The sequence below is a fragment of the Sinocyclocheilus rhinocerous genome, unplaced genomic scaffold (assembly GCF_001515625.1).
Source record: "Sinocyclocheilus rhinocerous isolate Xijiao unplaced genomic scaffold, SAMN03320098_v1.1 scaffold562, whole genome shotgun sequence".
NCBI classification, from domain to species: Eukaryota; Metazoa; Chordata; class Actinopteri; order Cypriniformes; family Cyprinidae; genus Sinocyclocheilus; species Sinocyclocheilus rhinocerous.
The window spans coordinates 1,395,683-1,422,227 of record NW_015641608.1 but is presented as its reverse complement, the minus strand read 5'-3'; the positions used below and the strand labels follow the sequence as shown (position 1 = coordinate 1,422,227).

General features: G+C 37.7%; 2 protein-coding genes across 4 annotated transcripts; one reads left to right on the top strand and one right to left on the bottom strand.

Moving 5' to 3' along the window:
- Positions 1-775: 775 nt before the first annotated feature.
- On the top strand, positions 776-15,690 carry LOC107755250 (DCN1-like protein 4). 3 transcript variants are annotated; one of them, XM_016571972.1, is made up of 11 exons: positions 776-869; positions 3,281-3,351; positions 4,487-4,526; positions 4,942-5,029; positions 6,534-6,622; positions 7,958-8,028; positions 8,277-8,368; positions 8,470-8,578; positions 9,389-9,493; positions 11,354-11,456; positions 11,590-15,688. In XM_016571972.1, exons 1-11 carry the CDS (start codon positions 776-778, stop codon positions 11,643-11,645), a joined length of 918 nt encoding a protein of 305 aa, XP_016427458.1. In that variant the 3' UTR covers positions 11,646-15,688. The 3 variants fall into 3 exon arrangements, with proteins under 3 accessions (XP_016427458.1, XP_016427459.1, XP_016427460.1); XM_016571973.1 differs by having other exon boundaries at positions 800-881; positions 7,955-8,028; positions 11,590-15,690; XM_016571974.1 differs by lacking the exon at positions 776-869 and adding an exon at positions 910-1,001 and having other exon boundaries at positions 7,955-8,028; positions 11,590-15,690.
- A 5,230-nt stretch (positions 15,691-20,920) lies between these two features.
- On the bottom strand, positions 20,921-24,601 carry LOC107755215 (leucine-rich repeat-containing protein 66-like). Its single transcript, XM_016571934.1, has 5 exons — positions 24,435-24,601; positions 23,636-24,067; positions 21,288-21,457; positions 20,992-21,050; positions 20,921-20,927 (listed from the first exon to the last, which is right to left on the bottom strand). The coding sequence occupies exons 2-5, from the start codon at positions 24,054-24,056 to the stop codon at positions 20,921-20,923; spliced, it is 657 nt and encodes a 218-aa protein (XP_016427420.1). The 5' UTR covers positions 24,057-24,067; positions 24,435-24,601.
- Positions 24,602-26,545: the final 1,944 nt, after the last annotated feature.

Here is a 26,545-nt window from a genome sequence, read left to right as displayed (position 1 = left end):
AAATAACTGACTTGAGAAGCATAGCTTCCCACACAAAAGAAATATTATAACAGCAATCTCAGTATAGGCTATTAAGATTTTGTGTAGATCAAATACCATAACACTAAGCACAGGGTATGTTTTACTGAAATACCCTGCATATAGCATACACAAATAGATGATTCACCATTTGCCCTTTTTGTATATTGCCAGTGAATACATTGAAAGTGAATGGTGACTGGAGCAACATCATCTTTTATGGTCAACACATAAATACTGGTTCCAAACAACATTAGAAACAGATGATGATGATCTTTGGGTGTGAACAACCCCTTTAATCACAATGGCTAACATAATTGTGATTCCTATAGGGCTCCTGCTCATTGTGATGTTTTTCATTTACTTTTAAAACTTTTCATAGAAATGTCTGGATGACATTAGCGCAGCAAAAGCAACCTCGTTCAGTAATGCTTTTCACTGTATTCTCTCACCATTGTTTTGTTAACCCAAGTGGGCTCTGTGTTGGTGCACAGCTGAGCCAATAGCGTATCATCGTGGGCTGGCTTTCTGCTATGCACGAGGAAACTATCGTAACTGATGGGTGTAGACATACTTCTCAGCCAATCATGTGCGTTGAGAGGAGGGGCTATGGAAGCGTTTCAACCAATCACGTTGGTTTAGAGGCGGGAGGAACACAGTGTTACTTGCGCAATGTATTTGACACTCCTCTCGACCAATGATTGGCACGAGTGGGCGTGGCGACTGAAAATTTCGTCCATCTAAATCATTTGTGGGCATGTATAATATTGACATGTCCCGCCCACTGACCGGTCTGCAGACTCACACAAATACAGTTGTGTGCTTCATAAAAATGCACTCAGATGCGTCAAGTAAGTACAATAGTACGTTTTCACTGCTATTCGTATTCTGTCGACCTGTGGTGGCAATTGCGAACTTGCTGCACCCTGACAAGTCGCCGTGACTTCTTTTAAGATGCATGATTCGCTGTATTGACGCATTTTGTGAGTAAAGTAGCCGTTACCCGAGCATACAAATCATCAGATTGACTCTGAGCTTGCTAGCTGCTCTCTTTGTGTTTTTACTCCGATGTCTTGGGCGCTTGCAAGCGACAACGACCTTGCAAGGAATAACGCTGCATTTTAGCCTTTGCTTTAATATATACAGCAATCCGAGAGCAAGGTATCTGATCCTATTTACACAATACACTTGTACACTAATTACCTTTAATACCCAAATTACCTTAAGGGATCAATCTCCTCACAACTCGAGTGAGCAGTGCAAACCAACCAAAGAGCAAGTGAAAGATTGCTTTTTAGAGCTAAACGGGTCGGTTTTTTTCGAGAAAACTGCGGAAAAATGACAGGGGTAAAAATTGTGACGCAGTTGTGTAAAATATTAGTGCTTGCAAACACGTCGAGTATGATCTGGCGCATTACTGTACGTCCCTCTGAAAGATCAACTGCATATCGTTGTGAAAGAAATGTCTGATCAAAGACAAAAAATCTTTTTTGCACCATTTGGGTCGCATTCATCAGTTGGGGAGAGTACCGATTGAAATTATGATTTGAGGAATTCTGGGAAATGTGGTTTATTCAGCCGAACCATTTGATTGGCAAACACAGGCGTTGTTTGCCATTAGACTACATTCCCCAGAAGTCCACAGACTCTCCAGATACTTTGTAAAGTCGTTGCAAGTTGTGCGTGTATACACTCATATGTGAACTAACGTTATGTGGCAGAAAATCCTATTTTCAACTGCAGGCAATTATAGAGATATGAATGTTTGAAATGTGTTGGTGTGAATTCGACTTAATACTGTTTCTTACATGTTTGGGGTATTTCATATCCACTGGCATTCCTGACAACAACTGCGTCACACGTTCACAAATAGTCTAATTTTACGTCGAGTTTGCTTTAATAAGGTCCTGGATTATACACCGAACTATGTTTAAATTGGATACCTTTCATCAACTCTGAATTTAATGTTGGTTCAGGGGCTTGTCTACTCGCACATCGCTTGTACAGAAAGGCCTGCACCGATACGTAATTTTCTAGATCTGAATAACGAGAACGTGGAAGTTTATAGTGTGTGCAAAATGAATCATAATGCTTATGTCGTTTTTCACATTGCTACCTCGGTCTTTAATTTCTCTAAAAATTCATAATACTAACCGAGTTTTCAACCCTGTTTCAAAAACTGTCTAATAAATACCAAATCATTTATTATTCATATTATTTGAAAACAAACATCAAAACAAGTAAAGTTAATGAAATAAAAGTTACATCAAATATAAGCAGCAAGCATTTATAGTATAGAAGGGATTACTATACACATTGGTGTCTGATCCACCTTCACCATGTTATTAATTTCATTATAACAAATGAAAATAAGATCCATGCACTTAGAGCTTCTTTATGCTTTAGAATATGATATTTCGTTCCATTGCACTGCATGAGGACAATTCTTATACACTGAGGTATAGTGGACCTTTAAAAATATGCCATTGACCTTTCACAATGCACATCTATTCATATCTGAATATCATTTTTGATATTTAGGCTATATTATCTTGAAGAATACCCTGAATGAAAAACTGTGGATCTAAAGGTAAATTGAAGATCCAAAGGGAATTGGCATTACTGACTTTATTTGAAAACAATTAAATTTCATCACATGATCACATACAATGAATTAATGCATCTTCTGAAGTATTGGGTTACAACTACAAGCTTATGGAATATTGCTGTGTACCTTTTGTCCAACTGGTGTTAAGTATATCCTTGTAAACCTGTTTCAATCTGTACTTGGCTCTCTGTGCATATTTATTCTTAAATATATCTAATCCCAAATCTTTTTTTCACAAATTCGCTAGGACCTGATATTAACATGCTAGAGAAATATGGCCTCCACACTGGCATTTACTTTCTTGATGAAACCATACTTGACAATATAAAGATTATGGATGACAGTGTCAGTAGCCGGCTATATTCATAATGAAGACACATAGAGCAGTTAAATGCATACTTGTATGCATTAGCCTATTAGAAACACTTCAGAATCTCACATGGCCTATCATATTTCCCTGTCATTTTACAGGCTGACTGGAGCAGATGCTTCTTTCCCATGTCCTCAAAAATTTCAACGTATAAACTGAAGACACTGCAGTGCGAACATATATACACACCACAACAAGCAACACACAGAAACCCATGTATTGCCCAGATGCTTGTACATAACTGCCAGGAGTAACAGATGTTTATTTTTATATGTCCCTCACAGATTTCCAGCTGAACTCTCATTTGTCCACACTGGCCAGTATCCACAAGATCTACCACACCCTGCACAGGCTGGTAAATATAGACTCAGTTTGCATGCACTTAAATACTCATCAGCTTTATTGCCAGATTTAACATTCATGCCTTTAAATAATTTAAACCAAGAGCATTTATATAGGTGGGATTTGTGCACGTTTTCATATAGTTCATCACTAGATGATTGATTCTTTTTTTTCAGTGTGATTCTGGCAGGTAGGCCAATAAACCAACCTAAAATCAACAAAGTATTCAGTTTTATTCAAAACATGCTTGCTTTAAGGTCCTTACCGAAATGCAGGAACCAGTGTATCAAGACTGATTTCTGTGTTGTTTATTAAGTGAAGCAATTAGAAAATGCATGCATCAAACTCTTTGAAATATTAGATTTATTCTTTGCTATAGTTGAATCCAGCGAATAAAGGTTTGTGATTATGATTACGATTTGAAAAGCACTTGGACATTTGTCTGATTTGTCAGCCTTCAAACTGTCTTCAAACATGACTTTTAAAAGAGAAAACCTTAGGTCGTTCATGCAGATATTTTAGACATCTTTTGGTACACTGTATTTGGTACAATAGCATAATCAAGATGTAAAATATTTCTGACAAAAAACTTACTATATATACATATATATATAATTGCATGCAGAATTTTGCAACTGTGATGACAGCAGATATTGTTGTGTGAATATTATTAGATATTATTAGACCAGGCCATAAACCTCTATTCCCTGGTTATAGGACAGTTGTGGTTCTTATATTGAGATTAATGCAAAAGCTGACAGTGCTGGACTGGTCAGTGTTGCTTGTCTTGGTAGATTAGCATTATGGGATAGCAGTGTTTGGCTATATGTGAGGTTAGGACACTCAACAGCATTATTACATACCACAAACTAACCTTTGATCAAATCATTTACTTAAATAACTACCCTCATAACCCTGATTCACACAGAATTTTGCTCTACATTAGCTTATTTCCTCTCCGAGAAGAGCACAGGCAGCATCTGTAAAGGTTACAAGAAAATAAGACGATCAGCCACCTACATCACACACATACACATGCTTACTTTCTTTTTTTATGGTGAGATGCTAATAGCTGCTACTCTGCTGCAGAATGTTGTTTGAGTAGGAGAGAGAAAGAGTGATTGTGGGTGTTTCTTTTTCACCCATAGAACCTGACTGAAGACGTCAGCCCAGAGACTCACGGTACAGGTAGTGACCTTAAATCTGACCTTGCATGCTCCTCCATCCCTGCATAACCTTATCAACTAATATCAAACATAATTTTTTTAAATGGTACTTCATTCTGGAAACTTACATCATATGTATCTTTTTTTTCTACACTAAAAATTTTGGAGTCGGTAAGGTTTTAATGCTTTTATTCAGCAGGGATACATTAAATTGATCGTAAATAACAGCAAAGTCATTTATAATGTTACAAAAGATTTCTGTATCAAATAAATTGGGTTCCTTTGAACTTTCTATTCATCAAACAGTCCTGAAAACATGCAGGCCATCTTAAGCAAATTAAATGAGGACATCTCATTGGTTTAAGGGAGGGAATGACTGAAACAATAAATAAAAAATAATCGTCATCTTTTGTGTCGTGTTTGTCTCTCTTTTCCAGCCTGCTGCTCCAGAGCCATGCCCCCCAGGAAAAAGAGGAGACCCACTGCTGGAGATGACCTGTCTGCTAAGAAGAGCCGGCAGGATAAGTATGCTCAAAACATTCATCCATCCATCTCTCCAGCCCTTCATCTCTGTCCATTCCATGTGTCCGTTGACTTTCCTTTAATTCACTCAAACATACACGCTTATCCATCTATCTAACTTCTTGATTAACAACTAAACTAGTTGTCTGTTAAAGTATGTCAATTAAGAAATTCTGTATTTATGCACAGAAGGAGCTGAATGTTGTTATAATAAAATAATGTCAAAAGAAAGTTGAGATTATCATAACTGTTAATTGTACCATCAGATCGCTTTGTGTGGGTGGATTTCTGCCCTCAGAGCATGTGTCTCTTAGGGTTGTGACGGTGAGGAAATTTTCCCACCGGTTAATCGATGTGTGACAACACCGATAATACCGGTATTACCGTGGGGGTAGGGGCGTTTCCTCTTTTCCTCGCTTTCCTTCACTTTTAAATAGCTTGCAAAAGCGGCGTGTGCATTTTACTTTCACTCTCAAATAGCGGCAATTCGGCATAAAGCGATTCGTTTTTAGTTCGTTCGTTTTTAGTTCGTTTGAATTTTCCCTCTTTTCCTCACATTCCTTCGCTTTTAAATAGGTTAAAAGCACTGTGCTGTGTTTTGAATTAGCGGCAATTCGGCGTCAATTGCTTGACTGCAACAACAAAATACAACGTCAAACTCACTTTAGCCTATATATAAAACATAGAACTTTTATTAACAAAATGAATAAAAATACACCATGCTATAGGGCAGGCTATGCCTAATATAAAATAACAAATAACTTGCATAAAGTTTAAATAGGTATACAAAACTGGAAACAAGTAAACATGTATAATATATAACCAAATAAATAAGAAACGTAGAAAGTTTATTAGCAAAACGAATAAGAAAGCTTGGAGGTACGGCATACACCTTGATGTCAAATAAAATAAATGAATTATACAAAGTTTAAATAAAGTAAAAATCAGCAAACACTGTGGAACCAATTAAATAAGAAACAAATGTTTAAAAACACTTTCAAAATCTCCTTAGATAAACGGCAAAAGTCAACAGGCTTTTCAAAATCCAAAATACTGCCAAACAGGCGCTTTTGCATTGCGTTTCGAAACTAAATCATCTGCCATCGTCTTGTCTTTCTCACCTCACTCTTCTTGTCAGTCAGCTCGACTCACTCTCCTCACTGGATAAATGAAATCTGATCTGTGATGCGACTGTCGTTCAGCACGCTGCATTGAGCAGCCGCGTTCAGTTTTTAATTGTAGTGTCTGTCCTTTTACTGAACTAAATGATTTTTATTACTATAAAAAAAATCAAAACGACAGTGGGGGTCGGTGCCGCGGTGGGCAAGTGACGTAACCGGTGTTGCGGCTTAACAACGGTATCACCGTCAGCACCGTCTATCGCGGCAAGCCTAGTGTCTCTTCTTGTTTGTATCAGATGTAGCACGTTCGTGCTTTAATGTGTATACAAGTGTGTGTTAATGTGTATGTAAATAGCCTCCGCTCAGTCCTTGTCTATTCATTTCAGTGTTTACAGAAAACAGGAGACATTGCAAATCCAGGAAGCCGAAGCCTTTTCTAGCAAGAGATGTCTAGAATGGTTCTACGAATATGCAGGTACGTGGGCAACCCGTTTGTAGTCATATTGAGTTTGTCACAATACTATGAACTGTTGCAAATGTATATCTCTTTGATTTTATTAGTAAGGTCTTAAAAAGAGTATAATCACATCAGAATCTGGTAAGCTTATATAATTTGACTTGATATTGTCTAGAAGGCAGTGAATAATGTCAGCTAAATGTAGGCTTTTTTGGATTCAGAATTCTATCCTTGTGGCTTCAGACACTTTCCAAATGAAGTTAAGATGTAAATAGAATGACTATAAGTATATACTAACATGTATTTGGAAACTTAAGTCACACTTAAAAATGTCTGAATTTCATTGCATGCAAAATATCAAATATAAAGATAAAAAAATATCAAACCAAGTGGCATCTGAAAAGAAAAAAATGCTTTTCTTAGGACGAACTTCACTTTTTCAATTATTTATAACCAATTGGTCTGTCATTCTTTTTTGTGAATATATAAAGTCAGTTCCTATTAAGTTCAAAGTACCCTGGCACATTAAAATGAACATGTTCCACAGAAATTTGACAACTAGAAAGTGTCCAAGACTTTTTTATTTTATTTTAAACGGTATACCTATTGCTTCATATTTTGAAACCTAAGTTAACAAACTTGTAAAATGTTTTGATTGAATTGTGCTTGTGTAAAGACATTTATGCAGTTTTAATTGTGGCTTAATTGTCTAAACACTTTTTGGGGCCACTGTACAGGTGCATCTCAATAAATTAGAATGTCGTGGATAAGTTAATTAGTTTCCACAGTCTGTGATTTGGGGTGCAATGTCATCTGCTTGTGTTGGTCCATTGTGTTTTTTGAAAACCAATGTCACTGCACCCGTTTACCAAGAAATTTGAGCACTTCATGCTTCCTTCTGCTGACCAGTTTTTTGAAGATGCTGATTTCATTTTCCAGCAGGATTTGGCACCTGCCCACACTGCCAAAAGCACCAAAAGTTGGTTAAATGACCATGGTGTTGGTGTGCTTGACTGGCCAGCAAACTCACCAGACCTGAACCCCATAGAGAATCTATGGGGTATTGTCAAGAGGAAAATGAGAAACAAGAGACCAAAAATGCAGATGAGCTGAAGGCCACTGTCAAAGAAACCGGGGCTTTCATACCACCTCAGCAGTGCCACAAACTGATCACCATTAAAAGAACCAAAGACTTAAACTACTTCAGTCTGTGTGCATTGAATTTATTTAATACACGAGTTTCACAATTTGAGTTGAATTACTGAAATAAATTAACTTATCCACGACATTCTAATTTATTGAGATGCACCTGTATATAATAGTAAATTGTGTTTTAATATGTTGTGTAAATAGGGTGCGATGACGTTGTTGGACCAGAGGGGATGGAGAAATTCTGTGAAGACATTGGAGTGGAGCCAGAGAATGTAAGAACTAACCTGATCTAATATGATTTCATAGTTTACTCTAAAAAATATCTTGTCATTAGACATGGTAGTTACCTTGCTGTCTATGGGAGGGTCAGAGAGGCCTCATATTTCATCAAAAATATCTTAAATTGTGTTCCAAAGATGAACGAAGGTCGTACGGGTTTGGAACAACACAAGGGTGAGTAATTAATGACAGAATTTTCATTTTTGGGTGAACTAACCCTTTAATGTATGTTTGTTCGCAGGTAGTGATGCTGGTATTGGCCTGGAAGCTTGATGCCCAGAGTATGGGTTACTTCACTTTACAGGAGTGGCTCAAGGGAATGGGCTCATTGCAGTATGTCTGGCAAAACATGGAACTTAAATGCATCTACTACCATGCTACTACACTTATTCTCATCTCAACCTTCACTTTTCCTCTTCTTCTGTCATATGCAGATGTGACTCTACTGAAAAACTCAGGAACTCTCTAGACTACCTGAGGTCTGTCCTCAATGATGCCACCAGTTTCAAGCTCATTTACCGATATGCCTTCGACTTTGCCAGGGTAGGAGTGACTGTGTATATGCATTAGGACAGATGATTGATGAACATTAATCACTGTTCACTTTAGAAGCTCTGGCCTTCTTTTAATACATCAACACTATATTTGGTTTTGCCAGTGGCTGTGCATCTGGAACCGTTCTGTGTTTTTTTTCTTTCCCTGCGTGCATGCTTCACAGTCCTTCAGTTACAGCAGACAAGGGCTTGAGACTGCTGAGAAATGGTGCTATTTTGGGTTGTTTTACCTCTTTGTCTGCTCAGCAGAAGTATCTCTTGTCCAGTAGTTGTTTTTTTCACTCCCTTGGTATGAATTGTAAAGCGACTGGACCTTTGCTGAGTGAAGCTCTTACTGGAGCCATTCGATAGGGCCAATAAAGTGGAGGAGTACAAATAAATAGCTTGTGGCAACCTTGAATGGATAACATGACATTCATCTTGTCTAGATGAAACAGAATTGTTCATGTCTGGACTCATCTTGAATAGAGCATTTAGTCCTTTATTGTGCACTAGTAACATATTATGGCAGTTAGAGACATTAATATCTATTTTTGCTTATCAAGGTGCAGGGACAATAATCATGTCTGCCTTCAGGTGGTTGTATTATCATATGTTCAAGTTCTTCTGAGTATATAGAGTACACAGTACACTTAATTCCAAAGCGAAGCAACCTGGTTTTAAGTACCTTGGCAATAATGGGTCATTTACAGATTGTCACCTCAGTCACCACCATAATTGCCAACTAAGTATTTTTATTGTGATGTGTGAACTTGTATTCAAACTCTTTAAACTTTAATATGCTTCCACCCCTTTGTAGGAGAAGGATCAGAGGAGTTTAGACTTGAATACCGCCAAGTGCATGCTGGGACTTCTGCTTGGGAAGACCTGGCCATTGTTTCCAGTGTTTAACCAGTTTCTAGAAGTAAATACTTTAATCTTTACAGTCTATCAGTGTCTCTTCAATTATTTTATATGGCCAGTCAAATGATTGAACACGCCTTCATATCCATTATTTCTACTCATTATTATGTGCCGCTGTCCTGCAGAGTTTAGCTCTAACCCTAATCAAACACACCTGAACAATCAAGGTCTTCAGGATTACTAAGGCTACAGACTAGTGAGTTTTTTTTTTTTCAGGGTTGGAGCTGAACTCTGCAGGACTGCGGCTCTCTAGGACCGAACTTGCCTACCCCTGGTATAGACACAAAAAAAAACCCAACAACAAAAACACTTCTTTCACCAAAAAGCAAGAAAGTCATACAGTTTTAGAACAACACAAGGCTCAGTAAATGTTGACATTTCACTTGATTTATCCCTTTAAAGTCATACAAATAACAATGGACAAACTAATAAAAAAATATTTGAGCATATATTTGATGGTCATCCAACTTAATACATCATGCGATGCTTTTGAAACAGTACTGAGAGAGAGTTCACATGTATACTGATCATTTGTAATGGCTGCTTTTTTTTGTTCCAACTTATCCTTTAAAGGAACAGGCTAGTTCACCCAAAAATGAAAATTATGTCATTTACTCACTCTGATGTTGTTCCAAAGCTGTATAAGTTTCTTTCTTATGTTGAACACAAAGTTATTTTGTAGAATTTTGAAGAACCAAACAGACCCCTTTGTAGGAGAAGGATCAGAGGAGTTTAGACTTGAATACCGCCAAGTGCATGCTGGGACTTCTGCTTGGGAAGACCTGGCCATTGTTTCCAGTGTTTAACCAGTTTCTAGAAGTAAATACTTTAATCTTTACAGTCTATCAGTGTCTCTTCAATTATTTTATATGGCCAGTCAAATGATTGAACACGCCTTCATATCCATTATTTCTACTCATTATTATTATTATTATTATTATTATTATTAAAGGGAAAGTTGAATCAAAAATTAACGTTCTGTCATCATTTACTCAACCTGATGTTGACCCAAAACTGTATGACCTTTTTTTCTGTAGAACATAAAAGAAGATATATTGAAGAATGTTGGTAACCAAACAGTTTTGGTTACCAATGATAAATGTTGACATTTCACTTGATTTATCCCTTTAAAGTCATACAAATAACAATGGACAAACTAATAAAAAAATATTTGAGCATATATTTGATGGTCATCCAACTTAATACATCATGCGATGCTTTTGAAACAGTACTGAGAGAGAGTTCACATGTATACTGATCATTTGTAATGGCTGCTTTTTTTTGTTCCAACTTATCCTTTAAAGGAACAGGCTAGTTCACCCAAAAATGAAAATTATGTCATTTACTCGCTCTGATGTTGTTCCAAAGCTGTATAAGTTTCTTTCTTATGTTGAACACAAAGTTATTTTGTAGAATTTTGAAGAACCAAACAGTTGTTGGTCCCCATTGACTTCCATAGCAGGGAAAGAAATACTATGAAAGTCAACTGGGACCATCAACTGTTTGATTACCAGCATTCTTCAGAATATATTATTTTATGTTTAACATGAGAAAGAAGCTCATACATGTTTGGAATGACATGAGTGTGAGTAAATAATGACTAAATTTTCATTTTTGGGTGAACTATTCCTTTAAAAAAAAAAAAAATTTCAACATGAAGCCACAATTTTGTGTTTGTCTGAAAAATCAAATTCACCATAAATCTTTAAATCAAAAGGTTTTTTAAGACCAAGTTCAGTTAATTTAATGAGTACAAATATTTGACTGGTTGTTTATACAGATATATGCGCATCAGTACATATTGTCTTTAAGTTTAATTTTAAGTCTGTGAAGTTTTTGACATTTTCCCTTTTTTTCACAGCAATCTAAGTATAAGGTTATAAATAAAGATCAATGGTGCAATGTTCTAGAATTCAGTAGGACTATCAACCTTGATCTCAGTAACTATGATGAGGACGGGGCCTGTGAGTACAAGCACTCACACCTAAACATACTTCTTCTAATCACACCCCAATTTAGACATCCATCATTCTTTTGTACAATGCAGCTGGAAGTACATCAGATTTGTCTTTCGACTCATTTTTCCTCTTTCCTCAGGGCCAGTGCTTTTGGATGAGTTTGTGGAGTGGTATAAAGACCGAGAGATGTCGTAGCGACAACTTCCCCATGCCTACCACCATCACCAACTAGATAGACCAACTAATCGCCAACAATCACCATGACAATGACGACAGAAACGGCTTTGATACAAACATCTAGAAAACAAAGTACAAATCAAAACTGAAGTGTTTGGGACAGACTGATGGTGGCCCCTGGCGCTGAGGGCTTGAGTGTGTGAGTGTTTGCATAGAATGTAATTATCAATGCACATGTTTGTATGTCGCCCTTTTTGCCGGGGCCATAGGAGGGTCACTGGTGGTTGTGTGTTGGAGAAACAGCACCTCACCGACTCCACCTAATGTCCCCCATAGCCCACAATGCATTGTGGGTAAGCACACGGCCAGTCTTGGTGCTGCCTTCCCACCCCACTGTGATGTTTCATATTGCTGTGAATGTTTCAATAGGCTCTTATAAGGAGGATGAATTTGGATTCTCCACAAGGCAGGATAGGTAAAAATTCCCATACTGTCTGAAGTTTAGGTAATTTAGGCCTGGAAGTAAAGGAAAAAGAAGAACCTGCTTGGCTTTTTACTGAAGGTCAGTGACTTATTACTAAGGTTCAAAATGGAAATCGCTTACAGTGTTGCTCTGCTGATGGTGGTCCAAACACTTTACTACGGTTTTTATGTTGGAGGATGCTGACAGTCAGAGCATGTTACCATAGATACACAGCGACCTTTGCCATAAGTTTTATTTTTACCAGTCTCGCTGCACTTGGATGCCATTTAATAAAGCGCACCACATGCAAGTGTCATAGACATTGTGCTGTAAGTACTTCCAGTGGTGTTGTATCAGTATACCTTTCACCACTTACATTCTTGATATTGATTATGAGATCAACAAGAACAGCTTTACTGTTCACAACATGAAGAACAGTGGGTTATACTTATCATGAGCGTAGAGTCAGGAAACTTTTTCTTGGCTCGCATGACCATTGTGTATTCGCACTGCAATGGCAAGATATGGCCATCTTGTAGAGGAGTGTAAGGTTAAAGTGACTGTGGAATGCATTCACTATATCATTTGATTCCTTTGCAGTGTAACTATACTGTGCATGTCACGGTTAAAATGACAGGACGTGGATCTAAGGGAGAGACGACGAGAGAAAGCTGTTAAAGTGCACTTTTTTGATTTCTGTGATGAATTGCCACAAAAATATAAAAACCGGTATCCTGCCCTAAACACTGACACTCCTTTGGCCACATCCTCTTCCACAGATCTTGTGGTAAAATGCGATCACCTTAACCCATAGTGACCAATGCCTAGCAACTATTTAACATTCTAGTTATGTTTGTAAAACTGTTGAGTTTTGTCTATGGCTGTGGCATGAAGCTAACTTGTCATCTGAACAAGAAAAAAAATGCATGCATGCATTCTGCAATTAGAGCCGTCTTTGTGAATGAATGAGGTTTTTTCTTTTTGTACTTTTTTTTGCTCTTGTTTCTTTTTTTTGTACAGGTATTTGTAGAAGTGGACTTTTTTTTGTGCTTAATTTGGGTATCCGCGGTCATGCAGTCTTAACGCTTTATGAAAAACATGATTGTGTGATGGTATCTAGAGCTTAAACACACTTGTAACCTCATCTGTTGAGATGTTCTTCTCTGCATTGCCTTCTCCACCATCTCCAAGTGCTAAACTACCATGTACATAATTGACTGCAGCATTTCAGTATACAGTATCTGCAGTTCCATGTAAACATATTAATTTTATGTTCATGTCATACAGAGACAGACAAAATCATTAACTTTATTGAAGCTTAGGGTAACAATTTCTTTTCTGGTTACAAGATATTTTTGTTTTATTTTATAATTTTCTGAAAGATGAAGGTTGCTCATCATAAATTATTTATCAAGTATTCACCCAGCATCTAAGAAGCCAACAGTCTATGTATGCTGCGCATGCTCGCCAGAATCCATTTGAAAAATGTCTACAGACACTTGTTATAATCCCATTCATCTGCACCTGTTTGTGCCTGAGGGAAATAGTTGTTTTAAAATTCATTATTTCAACAGATAGACAAGTTCCCTGTGTTGTTATGACTGTTGCTTTTGTTGGGGGAGTATGTAATGCAGAGGGCTGAGCATTCTCATCTGACTGTATATATGTATGGATGTGTGTGTATATGTGTTTGTTTTCACCGTAGCCTCTCTACATTCAATATATATAAAGGGGTTTATTAACGAAATGGAGTCGTTTTTATTTGTTTTAGATAAAGGGATGGAAGACTTAGACTAACAACTATGCTGAAGTCATGCTGAGACCTTCCCCCTGATTGCAGGAAAGCTAGTATTCAACAAAAACCATTAAGATTTAATAAAAGGGACGAAGAAAGTTTATTGCCTCATTAATGGATATAATGTGTTGTCATTGAGTGCAGTTAATAGCCTCTGGATTTTTTGTAGTACTGCACATCATGACTGATAAAATCAATACCGTGTTTATATTCTTAGACAATACACATTCTTATGTACCTTCATACATTGTTTCAATGCAAAAAGAACAGAACTTATGAAATACTGAAGTTTAGGTTATGTTCATAGTTATATAACAGTATTTACAATACTTAGTAAAAAGCAAATCCCCATCCTCAAAAGCTGTGATTTTGAAAGCATCAGCACAAAATCACACAACATTGTTTGTCTGGTGAGTCAAAATGAACTCTAGCTAAATTAAATATTCCCTATACTTTGGAGTTGACTTGGAACCAAGTGTTGATGCACTCTTAGTTTTAAGGCTCTGTAAAACTGGGGCTTGGGCTCCTTCTGCGTGTCTGGAAGTTAATGTGTTCCTTGTAGAAACACTGCTGTAAATATGTTCTGTTTGGAATGGTGGCACTTCTCCATAATCTGCTGGTGAGCTATACTGCTGGTTGCCTTGTTGAATGGAGGATAGGGATACAATGTTGAACTCATCCATTTCCCTTCTCCTTTGCTGCTGTAATCTTCTGCGTTCTTGCCTTTGACGGATTTCAGAATTCTCTCTGAGATACTCTCTGGCACCCTCCTGTTCTAGGGGAGGTGGCGATGTCTGTGAACCTGCTGGTGGCTCATCTTGTGGTGCTTTTACATCCACATCCACAACCTCATGTCCTACAGAGTGTTCGTCACTGGATGAGGAACTTGACTTCTTTACCTTTGACTTCAGGCCAGTCTGTTCTACTGAACTGTCCATAAGCTCTCCTTTCATGTTGTCCTTTGAAGTAAACTCAGAGGTCCATGATTCTGATTGGGTCTTTATTATTAATGCAGAACCTTTTTTCATTGAGGCAGGAGGTGACACCTCAGATAATAAACTGGACCATGTGGTTTCAAAGTCTGTATTTGTTGTAGGTGTTAAAGCTCTTTTCATTAATTTGGTTGGTACAGAAGATGGTTCACTCTTTGTGAATGCAATGTACCTCTTTACCTTTGGGATTTTATCAAGAGATACACCAGTTTCTTGAAATAAATTTTTGTCTGAATTTCCAATTATATTAGCAGATGGTTTAACAGCTGAAGTGCTCGATATCTTTGTTTCTTGAGCTACCCCTGATATTCCAACGCTTTCAGCTAAGACAGCAGTTGATGCCCGAGCAGGATATAGACTTTCAATAGGTGTGAATTGAATGTATCTCTTAACTCTCGGTACTCTGTCAAGATTTTCAGATGAAGTGATCTGTGTCTTTGATGCTGGTTTTTTTGCATTAGTAGATGGTTGTACATAATCTTTAACTGAAGTGCTGGATCCCCTTAATTCTGTTGCTGTCACCTTTATGGATTTAGCAACACTTGAAGATGGAAGTTTTGACTCTGCAGAGGAATAAGGTTCATATTGTGTGAATTCAATGTACCTCTTTACTTTAGGGATTTTGTCAAAAGATTCACCTCTTTGTTTAAACACATCATCATTATGAGTAGATAGCTCAACATCATCATCAGATGAAGTAATTGATTTCCTTGTTTCTTGAACAACCCCAGATATCCCAAGTCTATTAGCTGAGAGAGCAGTTGTTGTCTGAACAAGAGGTTCACTTACACACTTTGTGAATTGAATATATCTCTTAACCTTTGGAAATTTGTCAAGAGATGCTCCAGTATGTCCAAAGACATTGTCTTCCTTAGCACTTAGTGTGACATCTTCCTCAGATGAAGTGCTTGATCTCCTTGTGTCATGAACTACCCCCAATGTTCCAAGACTTTGAGCTGAGACAGCAGATGTTGACTGAGCAGGGGATTGACTTTCAGGATGTGTGAATTGAATGTATCTCTTAACTCTTGGTACTACGTTAAGAGACACTCCTATTTTCCCAGAGCCATTGTCTTCCTGAACATCATCCTCAGATGAAGTGCTCTCCCTAGTGGCTGGTTGTTTCAGTTCAGTTTCCGTAAACCTTGTGGATTTTTCCATGGTTAAAGGACGAAATTGTGACAGATTTGAGGAGTATGGTTTAGATTGTGTGAACTTAATGTACCTCTTTACTTTGGGGATTTTGGCAAGATATTCACTCGTTTCTTCAGTGATATTCTCTGTTTTACTAGTCGGTTTAACATCTTCCTCAGATGAAGTGCTCCATCTCCTTTTTTCTTTAGCTACAATAGTTACATTGACTCTTTCAGATGAGAGACCAGTTGTTGTCTGAGCTGGAGATTGAATTTCAGGATGTGTGAATTGAATGTATCTTTTAACTATTGGTACCCTATCAAGAGAACCTGTTTGTCCAGAGACATTGGCTGTTTGTTTGACATCATCCTCAGAAGAAGTACTCGATCTCTTTGCTTCAGATTTGGTTTTCACCTCAGTTTTGACTTGCAGTGTATTTGAAGTGGTGGGTGACACTACTGGAAGATGAGATACAGGCTGTTTAAATTGAATATATCTCTTTACTTGTGGTACTCTATCAAGAGAAATACCGATTTCTCCAAAGAATTCGCTTTCCACTTTCCCTTGTTTAACTACTCCTGAGGTTGAAGGTGAAGATGTTGACTGAATGTGTTGTGGAGGAAGTTCAGTCTCCTTAAACTTAAGATATTGCTTTACTTTTGGCACACCATCGAAAGATACATCTATTTTACCAAAGAAATGATCACTGTCATTCTGAGATCTGACATCATCTTTAGAGGTGCTAGTGAGCATAGACTTTACTGCCTCAGTTGTGACAGTAGGACTGGATATTGATAGTGTTGGGGAAGAAGGTTTAGACTCTTTAAACGTGATGAATCTTTTTACTTTTGATACTCCATCAGAAGATGCACCTATTTTCCTGAAGAAATTGTCTTCCTTGGTTGTCAGTTGATCATCATCTGATGATGAGCTACATCTCCTTGTTTCCTGTATAGCATCTTTCATAGTTAAGGAAGGTGGTGATGGCAGAGTTGTGGAATGAGGTTCAGACTGCTTGAAGTGAATGTATCTTTTCACTTTTTGAATATTTTCAGGAGATACCTCTGTTTGCATTAAATAACCCTGGTCTCCAGAGGATCTGTCAATTGTAGCTTCAGGTTTCACTGCCATATCAATTGTGACTTTTGTAGAGGATGAAACTGACGGCAGAGCTTGAGAATGATGTTTGGACTGTGTAAATTGAACATATCGCTTAACCTTTGATACCGCATCAAGATTTATTTGCCCCCAAAAATTGTTTTCTGTAGCATCAGATTTGTCATCCAACTTGACAGATTTGCTGGAACTTGTCTCCACTACTGCCTCAGGCCTCTTGGTTGAAATAGGTGAAGATGTTAGAGTTGGAGTGTAAGGTTTTGGCTGATTTAATTGAATGTATCTTTTAACATTCGGCACTGTATCGAGAGATACACCTATCTTCCTAAAGAGACTGTCTTCATTGGTTGTAAGTTTGATATCATCATCAGATGATGTACTTGATCTCCTTGATTCGGGTTGTGCCACTAGTTCAGGTGATATACTTTCTTTGTTCAAGGGCAGTGTTGTCGAACAAGGTTCAGCGTTTGAGAATTGAATATATCTTTTTACTTTTGGAAGAGTGTCATAAGATGCATCAACTTGTCCAACAAAATGTTTATCTTCAGTGGTTTGTTTGACATCATCCTCAGAGGAGAAACTAGATATCTTGGACTCAGTTGTCGCTACAAATTCAGGCATGACTACCTCAGTGGTTAGTGGAGGAGATGGTAATTGGACTTGAGGATAGGAATCGGAGTGTGAAAACTGAAGGTATCTCTTCACTTTTGGTAAATGATCAAGGGATAAACCTTTTCCAAAGAGATTATCTTCATTAGTGGTCACCTTAGTTTTTGACTTAGTTTGAACTTGTGATTGAAGATTCCCCTCATCTGGTTCATGTTCATGTCTGTTGAACAGTCGTGCACTTAATGCTCTTAATCTCATTAAACCTTTAGACCGTTTCTTGTCGAATACATCTGTGCTGCTGGAGGAGTTATCAAAGTCAATGTTGAGGACTTTGTCTGTTGTGATGGGTCCTCTGTTTACCCCAGGTGCTATTGTAATCTCTAATTTTGTTGGGTACTCCAAAAATGTATCCTCTTCTTCACTGGAAGACGATCTGTCAGTATCATAGCCTCTATTGAGTCTGTTTATACTTGACCTATAGACAGGATGGACATGGTATAGTGGCAGACTATCATAACTTCCATAGTATGATTGATCTTGTTGTTTTTTGCGTTTAGACTTTTTTCCTGATAAACCTTTCGTGGTAGAAGTAGGTGATGATGGCAGAGATGAGGAATGCTGTTCATGCTGATTAATATACAGGTATTTCTTCACATTTTGACTTGTATCTTTAGGTGTGGTGCTTGGTTGCAAAGAGTTTATTGCTTGCTCAGTTGTGGTCTCAGTTTTAGGTCTGGATACTGACAGAGTTGGGGAAGAAGATTCAATCTGTTTAAATAAAATATATCTTTTTACTTTTGAAACTCCATCAGAAGATACATCAAAATTGTCACCTTTAGTTGTCAGTTCAGCATCATCGTCTGAGGATGAGCTATAACTTTTTGCTTCCAGCATATCATCTTTTTTGGTGAAGGAAGGTGATGATGACAGAGTTGGGGAATGAGGTTCAGGCTGTTTGAAGTGAATGTATCTCTTCACTTTTTGAATTCTACCAGGAGAAACCTCTATTTGTGTTAAGCATTTGTTGTCTCCAGAGAATGCATCAGTGTTAGCTTCAGATTTCACTTCAATATCTGATAAGGTGTTGTTCTTTGTTGAGGTAGGAGAAAATGATGGCAGAGTTGGAGGTCCAAAATTAGGTTTGAACTGTTTAAATTCAACATACCTTTTAATCTTTGGCACTGTATCAAGACCCACATCTACACATATCCCAAATTTGTCATCTTCACTCTTTCTTGGGAAGTCATAAATATGCATACTCTCATCAACACTGTCTCCATGAGTAAGTGTCAAATGTTTGTCTGATGGCTCCAGAGTGATAGTCTCTTGTCTTATAAGAATGCCAGCACTAGGCATTCTTTTATTTAAGGTGACATCTTCAAATCTTTTTAAAGTGGCCAAGTTTGCACAGTTCTCTGTGTCGGATTCATCCATTAACTCTGGGTTTACAACATAATTGTTTGGTCCACCTACACTTTCACCACTTTCACTTGAATTAGAGGAGCTTACTATGTCAAAGAGCTCAAACTGCTTTACATCATCAACAGGAAGTTCTTTACCAAAAGTTTTGTCGAAATCAAGAACCTCTGAATCCAGGTTTATTTTGTCTGAAGGTGATTCTACTTTGCTTTGCCTCCATGTGTCATCATCCTTCAGTGGGTGTCCTAAAGCAGAGCTGGAGAGATCCCGGATACTTGACCTTTCAGAGCCTTCAGTGAAAGAAAAGCTTTCTCCACTGTCATTCCACAACTCTGGGTCCAAATTATCAACATTCTGTTCTGTCAGTCTGTTTGACCATTCTGAAAACGGCTCTGTACTAAATCCTGGAATTCTACCTATTGTGTTTTTGTTTGCCAATATAGTGACAGCAGGAGGGTCAACACTTTGTTCAGTTTGTCTTGAGAAGTTACCTTCCTGACTTGACTGAGATGATGTTGAAGAACTGCTCCTTCTCTTTAACTGGGTAATATCATCTGCATCTGGAATTGGCTCAAATTCCATGTCTTCGGTTGAGCAGTGTGGTAGCTTCTTACCATTTATGACTAAAGAATTAACTTCCCCTTCCTGTAGTGAGCTGCTACTACTGCTGTCTGCTCTTCCTCTGTGAACCTCCATATCAAGGGCCTGCTGTATCCCAGTTATTGAGGATTTATATTTTTCAATGGTCTCATAAGCCTCAACTTCTGTGTTGCTCTCAGAGGAGCCATCGGCTTGATCATTCTCTACTGTAACGTAGTAAGGCTCTTGATCTTCCACTTCTGTGATTCCACTAAATGTAACTCTTGAACCTACTCTTACTTCTCGTTCTTGGTCTTCTACATCACAGTACCCTTCATTCACATACGGCTGGGGCCCAGTGGAGGAGGTTGTTGTTGGTGGTGGTGTAGATTGTCTCTTGGATCGTATCCTCCTCCATAATTTGTCTAAGAGTGGTCTCAAAAGAACACCTAGGATAAAGGCTACAATAAATGTAATGATTACAGAGAGGCAGACGGCAAGGACAACATTTGACTGGCTCCTTGTTTGCCGTACAACAGGATCATTCCTTGGTGTGTTTTTATTTTGTTCCTGATCCAAGATGGTTGCTGCTTCCCTACGTGGTCTTGAGCCACTGCCTTTTTTATAGACATGTAGATCAAATACTGATATGTGATCCCCTTGGAGACCTGAAATGCATACATAAAGTCCTGCATGCTGCTCTGTAATATCCCTAATTAGAAGTTTTGGTTGGTTATCTGTGACTTGGCCACGTGGAGTCCACCAATGAACCTGCATGATATCTAGAATAAAAATAACAGGAAATTTCATTATTAAATGTGCATTAGCATTTACATTGATTACATGTGGATTTTAGGAGTTACATAGCTTAAGTTATGAATAAAACATTTTGAATAATATGTCTTGGTTCAGTAAATTGGACTGTGGTTTTATAACTTCAGTTAAGATACAGACAAGTAAGCAGAAGTAGCACCTTGACTGTCATTGCTGCAAGGAATTGATATTTGCATCCCCTCGTCCACAATCATGTTATGATAGTGACCAGATGTGCTGGATTCATGTGTTGGACAAGTAAGCTCCGAATCCTTCAGGTGAAGCAGATCTTTTCCAGCATGATGTGGCGGAGAGAGGCATACCACTTGCCAGGAAGCATCTCCCATTTCAGTATCAAAGCTAATCCATCTTCTCAAGGTCTGCAAATTGCAGTCACACTTCCATCTGTTGAAGGAGACATTGACCAAGGCATTCAGGTTTCGCAGGGACTGGTAAGCAGGAACAGGAATGGTGACCAGCAGGTTATAGCTCAGATCAAGGACCTGGATGGAATTAGTCAGTCAGTGAAAATGTTTTCCACGTTTTAATGCATGCTGAGTTAGGTAAATTCATTTATGCAGTAACTACAGAGTCTGTCAAAAGACATGCCACTAGGGGGAGCACACTCACAAACATGTAAAATTGCTCTTAAAATTATTTCGCTTTAGGATAAGATTACAATAGCTAGTGGCAGGTATTAAAATGAAACTCAAATAAGTTGAACAGTTATGAGATGTTACCTGCAGCTGTTTTAGGTCTATAAAAGCTTGTGGGTGAATGCTTATGATGCTGTTATGCTGGAGATGTAGCTCTTTCAAATGAATGCAGTTGTCCAGGTCAGTAAGACCTATCTTAGATATCTGGTTATATGACAGCTGAAGAATCTGCAGAGACTTCATGCAGACCAGCCCTGAAAGCGATATGTATATTCAGAATATCAAAAGGTAAACATAATGCAATGATTAACAACCATGCACTGATAAACTAGCTTCTAGTTACATATCAGTGCATTCTTTGAGTCACTGACAGGCGTTGCATTTTTTATCATTAATTAGCAAAGTCAGACATTTTGCAGTTATACATTGTTGTAATAGTTCAAATCCAAAGCAATATAATGCATTAAAAAGAGAAAAACAGTGGATGGCTGAAAAGTAACTCTATAGCTCATAGATGTCCTATAAATTAAGTGTTTGGCTGCGCCCAGATTTAAATCTGAGCTCTACCTGTTACAGCTTGCCTTGACCCCATCTGTTTGTGCCAATATCTGTGGCTGTAAATTCAAAACCTAGCATTAGTTATGGAGTGCCACGTGAATCACCACTTGTTCAAATCAGGGAGGTTCTTGCAGCAACACTGCTTGAATAACTTCAGAACTTTACTCTCAAGATGTTGGTAATAGTATTCTCATTATTAACGAATAATATTTGCATATTAGTGGCTAATATTTTTTGTCTTAATATTTAAATGAAAACGTCATAATTAAAAAGTATGCAAACCAGTACATAACAAAGGTTCTTGTGCACAAAGAAACAGAATTGAGTTGATTTAGAGAGGAAGGCTTGCAAAGGTTCTGTCAGAGAAGAGATGGAGAAGTCTCTTGCCTATTTTAAGAACCATGTTGACTGCTGAGCTGAAACGAGGGTCTGCTGGACAGGGGTTTATCAGAGAGAAACATTGAGGCTGTGCTCTGAATCACAAAGAGCTGAAAAACATTGAGGTGCCACCATCTATTTCAGTGCTTACAGACTGGCCGGATTGGGATCTGCTAAGGCTAAGAGCACAATTTAAAATCTGATTCTTGGCCTTTGTTAACAAGTCCCTTTGGATTTCAAACAAAAAATAAGTTTCAAGGCTGACACAGAAACATTAAAACCCTGCCAAAATTGCCTATCAACTGGCTAGTAATCACATCCTGGAACAGGATTTCAGAAATTAAATGAAAGAATTAGCCATCCCATTAGAATAGCACCGGAAACAAAATTTAAGATGAACCCTATAAGAGACAATATTCAAATCTAAGAGAATGGTAAGTGTTTGAATTGGATTTCTGTTCCCCAACATTCTACAACACCTCCAGTTAAATTTCTCTAAACATTTGAACAAAATGCTTTTTGCTGTCTATTTTAATGGTGTTTTTTATTATAATCCAAACTAACAATACTGATTAAATTGCATTACAGCAGATAGGCTATATAACACATTATAGTTGTGTCCCAAATAGTGTACAGTACTATACACTATGTACACTATTTATGTAGGTTTTGTCATCCAAAATCTGTGTCTGATAGCCCTTATAAGGAAAACTACGACAGTTGAGTGCATTTTTTTTTTTTTGGGGTTAATTAAGTGTGTCATCTGGGTATTTGAAGTGCACTTTTCCGTTTTGGAATTTTGAGTGTGAACATACGCACACTATTTATACTACAAAATGTCATAGAATAGTGCATAAATACACAAATCGGGAAGTGCTTTAAGCTTACAAAACCTCAAATAGCCGTCCTGCACTGTAAGACACCTTTGGACACATTAGGACTCAATGTACGCATTTATGTGAAGGATGGTCAAAATACAAGGCCATTATGAAATTCATTCTCTGGAATGTGTTTAGACCATTATTACCCTTTTACAGCCCGTTATGAAGCACAGGAATGCCAGCGCCCAACCCTTGTGACTAAATCACAGGTGATTTCTTTTCACCTCATGCTGAGGGAGGATCCTGTGACTGGTTTAAAAGGAATTTAACAGGTCAGAAGAGTGTGCAATTGCAACAGATCAAAGTTCCACTTAGCACAGTCATTTACCACAGGGTGGAGAATGTTTTTATGAATTTTACATAATAAAATGAGTTTAAGTAGGATTCTATTTTAAGCTAATTTAATTGCTTTTAGTAGTTGGACACCTAATCAATCAATCAATCAATCAATCAATCAATATCTATCTATCTATCTATCATTTCCTGTTTTATTTTAATATGCTTTTCAGGTCAAAGGAAGGCCAGAGATACTGTTTTATTTTTACAGTAAGAGTGCTGAATAAATTACTATTGCTGTAAGGTAAAGTGTGTATCACATACTCATGTGGCACATACCCTTTGGTAGATGTTTTAGATGGTTTCTTTCAGCAGACAGCAACTGAAGGTCAGGTGCCCAGGACATGCATTCCTGTTCTCCACTTGACAGGGTCCTAGTGCCTGACCGGTCCTTCTTCAAAATCAGAGACAGGCTCTCCAGAGCATTACTTCCCACCCAAAGGTGCAGAAGTCCCTTCAATTTTACATGACCAAAGCTGAGAGGAGCCAGAGAACGCAGGGCATTATTGGATATGTTCAAGGAAACCGCAGTTGGTGGTATGCGTGTGGGAATCTCAGTCAGACCCAAAGTAGAGCAGTTCAGGAGAGGACCGCGCTGGCACAAGCAGGGAACAGGACAGGCAGTGGTGGGGAAAGAAAGTGTCCCCCAGAGGTGGAGGAGCAACACTGCCACACCAAGCACTGAGATGTACGCTGACATTATAGTCAGCCCTGAATGATATAAACAACAAATAACAAATTGGAGAAGTGAAAAGGTAATCCTGACAGCATATGGCATACTCACCTTTGTATGGTACTTATATAGATAGAAAAGACATGCATTTTTAAAAATTTATTCCTTTTTACTGAGCTGTTAGGATGAAAGCAGAGAAATTCTCCCTCATGAAATCCATTGCTGCACCACAAAATCAATGAAATCAATCATATGTACACACACATATACAGTTAAAGAGAGTCTAAATTATTAAACACTAATCCTTTACTTGCCTAAGCTTAAGGGAAAATTCAAGTAAAACTTTTATACAACTCTCAGATAGACTGTATGAAAAAATACATAGTAGATTTGTTTAAAACGAACCTTTTAGGGTAGCGATTCTCCACTTGGCTCTGGCGATGTTCTGTCTGTAGCTCTGGATAATTACCAACAAAACACTGAGACCAACTGAGAAATTCTTTGACTTTAACTCCAACTTTCCTAAGATCAAAGTCTGAATAACATTATGGCACCAGACACACACACACACACAAACAATCTTCCTACAATCACTCACTTGCCCGAGTTAATGTCTTACTTAGGTTTGCTCCCTCCCAAGCATTTTAAGCATACAAAAAAGTTAAATAAATAAATGAAAATCCATAAATAAATAAAAATCCTATTTATTGTTCAATAAATAAGAATAAACAGCTTTGACATATGTATGCACTATGCAGTGATATATTATTGAATTGCTACTAGATCATTGACCAAAATTAATAAGTGACAAGTAAATTAATATCTTAACTCAGTTGTCACATGATATAGTTAGCAGCTCTAATATTTGTTATTGTTGAGATGGATGCATCTAACAGTCCCAACAATCACAATACACAGTTTTTTTCAATCAAAACCGCATTTGCATTTATTAACAAAAACACTGCAATATGAAAGCATTTATTTGTGACTTCCCTTCTGACAATGTTGAAAAGATCTAAAACCATAGATGATTACATGGTTTCAGATTAACAGACTAATCCATTATAGGGTTGAAAAGAAAGCCACATCTGACAGTCTCTTAAGATTTTTAGTTTGGACATCACAATATCCTATGTTCAGAAACAACAATAAATACCACACATATACCCAGATGAACCAGGCCAAGAAGGTTATATTGCACAAAATATCACACTCAGGTAACTAAATTATATATCATAGAAGTTTCCTGTTTTTATCTTATCAAAAGATATCATACTGGTACACACCTCTGAATATTTCATTAGTAATTTCTCATTAGTCCATAGCACTCAAGAGAAGGTGATTGGGCACTATAATATAAGCCTTGAAAATATGTTCCAGAAGTGATGCCTCACTATCCACTGTTTCAGGATCAGACTTACAGTGTTACTTATATAAAATGCAGCGTAAAACCAGTTGCTGTGCTGATCCTGCTTCAGTGAAGATAGAGGTTATTACAAAAAAAAACATTTGTGTTATAAAAACCAACCCTGAAAAAATCTTAATGACATCTGAGCTGTTTAATAATATTGGCCACTTTAAATCCCCTCCTCTAAAGCCACATTCGCCATGTAGAACTAGTTTTTCAGACCAAAGAATGGAGAATGTTTATGATAGACAAACTATTTTAACACTTGTATCAGTCAAACAACACCCCTCTTTTTATGTGCCCATTTGATGGTTATTAATAACAGGAGGGGATAGTAAAAGAGTGTAATAATATTGCTCAGAAAATCACTGGACTCAATTACTCTGCTACAATACAATATAAAAATCACATGCAGTGAAGGCTGAAAGCAGGAAGCTTAAAGTCTGTAAAACACTGAGGTGAGCCAATGACAATGCACAGAGAGCTCTCAGCCATAAAAGAAAACGGTACTCTTTGTGCTGGGTCGGAATTATGGTTATAAGGGAGCCATTATCATCATAGAGGTATGTGTGTGTGTTCTTAGAACTCTAATAAAGCTGAGTGGGTGTGTAGAAAAAACTGTCCTAGTGGGTGGGAGTGTAAGGGCGGATAGTGTGCATTTTTTGTGTATTGCATGTGTATACACTAATATTATAATCAGGGGTGTCATGCAGTCATTATTTTTGAGGAAAAATTGGGAACTGGAACTGCTTCCGTGTGGATTGGCAAGGAACTGCTTCCGTGTACAACAGTGAGCGCAAGCTAGATTAAATTGATTATTATGTTTTATATATGGTTATTTTTCGTACAAAAACGCAACGATTCGCTAGAGGAGGACTTTGTTCACCCCCCGGAGCCGTGTGAGGCACTTTTTATTATGGAAGGGTGCGCTTTATTTCACTTCTTTTTGACTGATGAACTGCAACACCCGTTGACTGCCATTAAACAGCTTGGAAGAGCAAAGACCATTTTTAATATAACTCCGACTGGATTGGTCTGAAAGAAGAAAGTCATATACACCTAGGATGCCTTGAGGGTGAGTAATTCATGGGCTAATTTTCATTTTTGG

Coding starts and splice junctions, on each gene's coding strand:
- LOC107755250 (XM_016571972.1), top strand. CDS start 776: ATGTATAATATTGACATGTCCCGCCCACTGACCGGTCTGCAGACTCAC. Junction 8,029..8,276: donor TTGGAGTGGAGCCAGAGAAT/GTAAGAACTAAC, acceptor GTTTGTTCGCAG/GTAGTGATGCTGGTATTGGC. Junction 8,369..8,469: donor AAGGGAATGGGCTCATTGCA/GTATGTCTGGCA, acceptor TGTCATATGCAG/ATGTGACTCTACTGAAAAAC.
- LOC107755215 (XM_016571934.1), bottom strand. CDS start 24,056: ATGTCAGCGTACATCTCAGTGCTTGGTGTGGCAGTGTTGCTCCTCCAC. Junction 21,458..23,635: donor TCTAAAACATCTACCAAAGG/GTATGTGCCACA, acceptor TATCGCTTTCAG/GGCTGGTCTGCATGAAGTCT. Junction 21,051..21,287: donor TAGACCTAAAACAGCTGCAG/GTAACATCTCAT, acceptor AATTCCATCCAG/GTCCTTGATCTGAGCTATAA.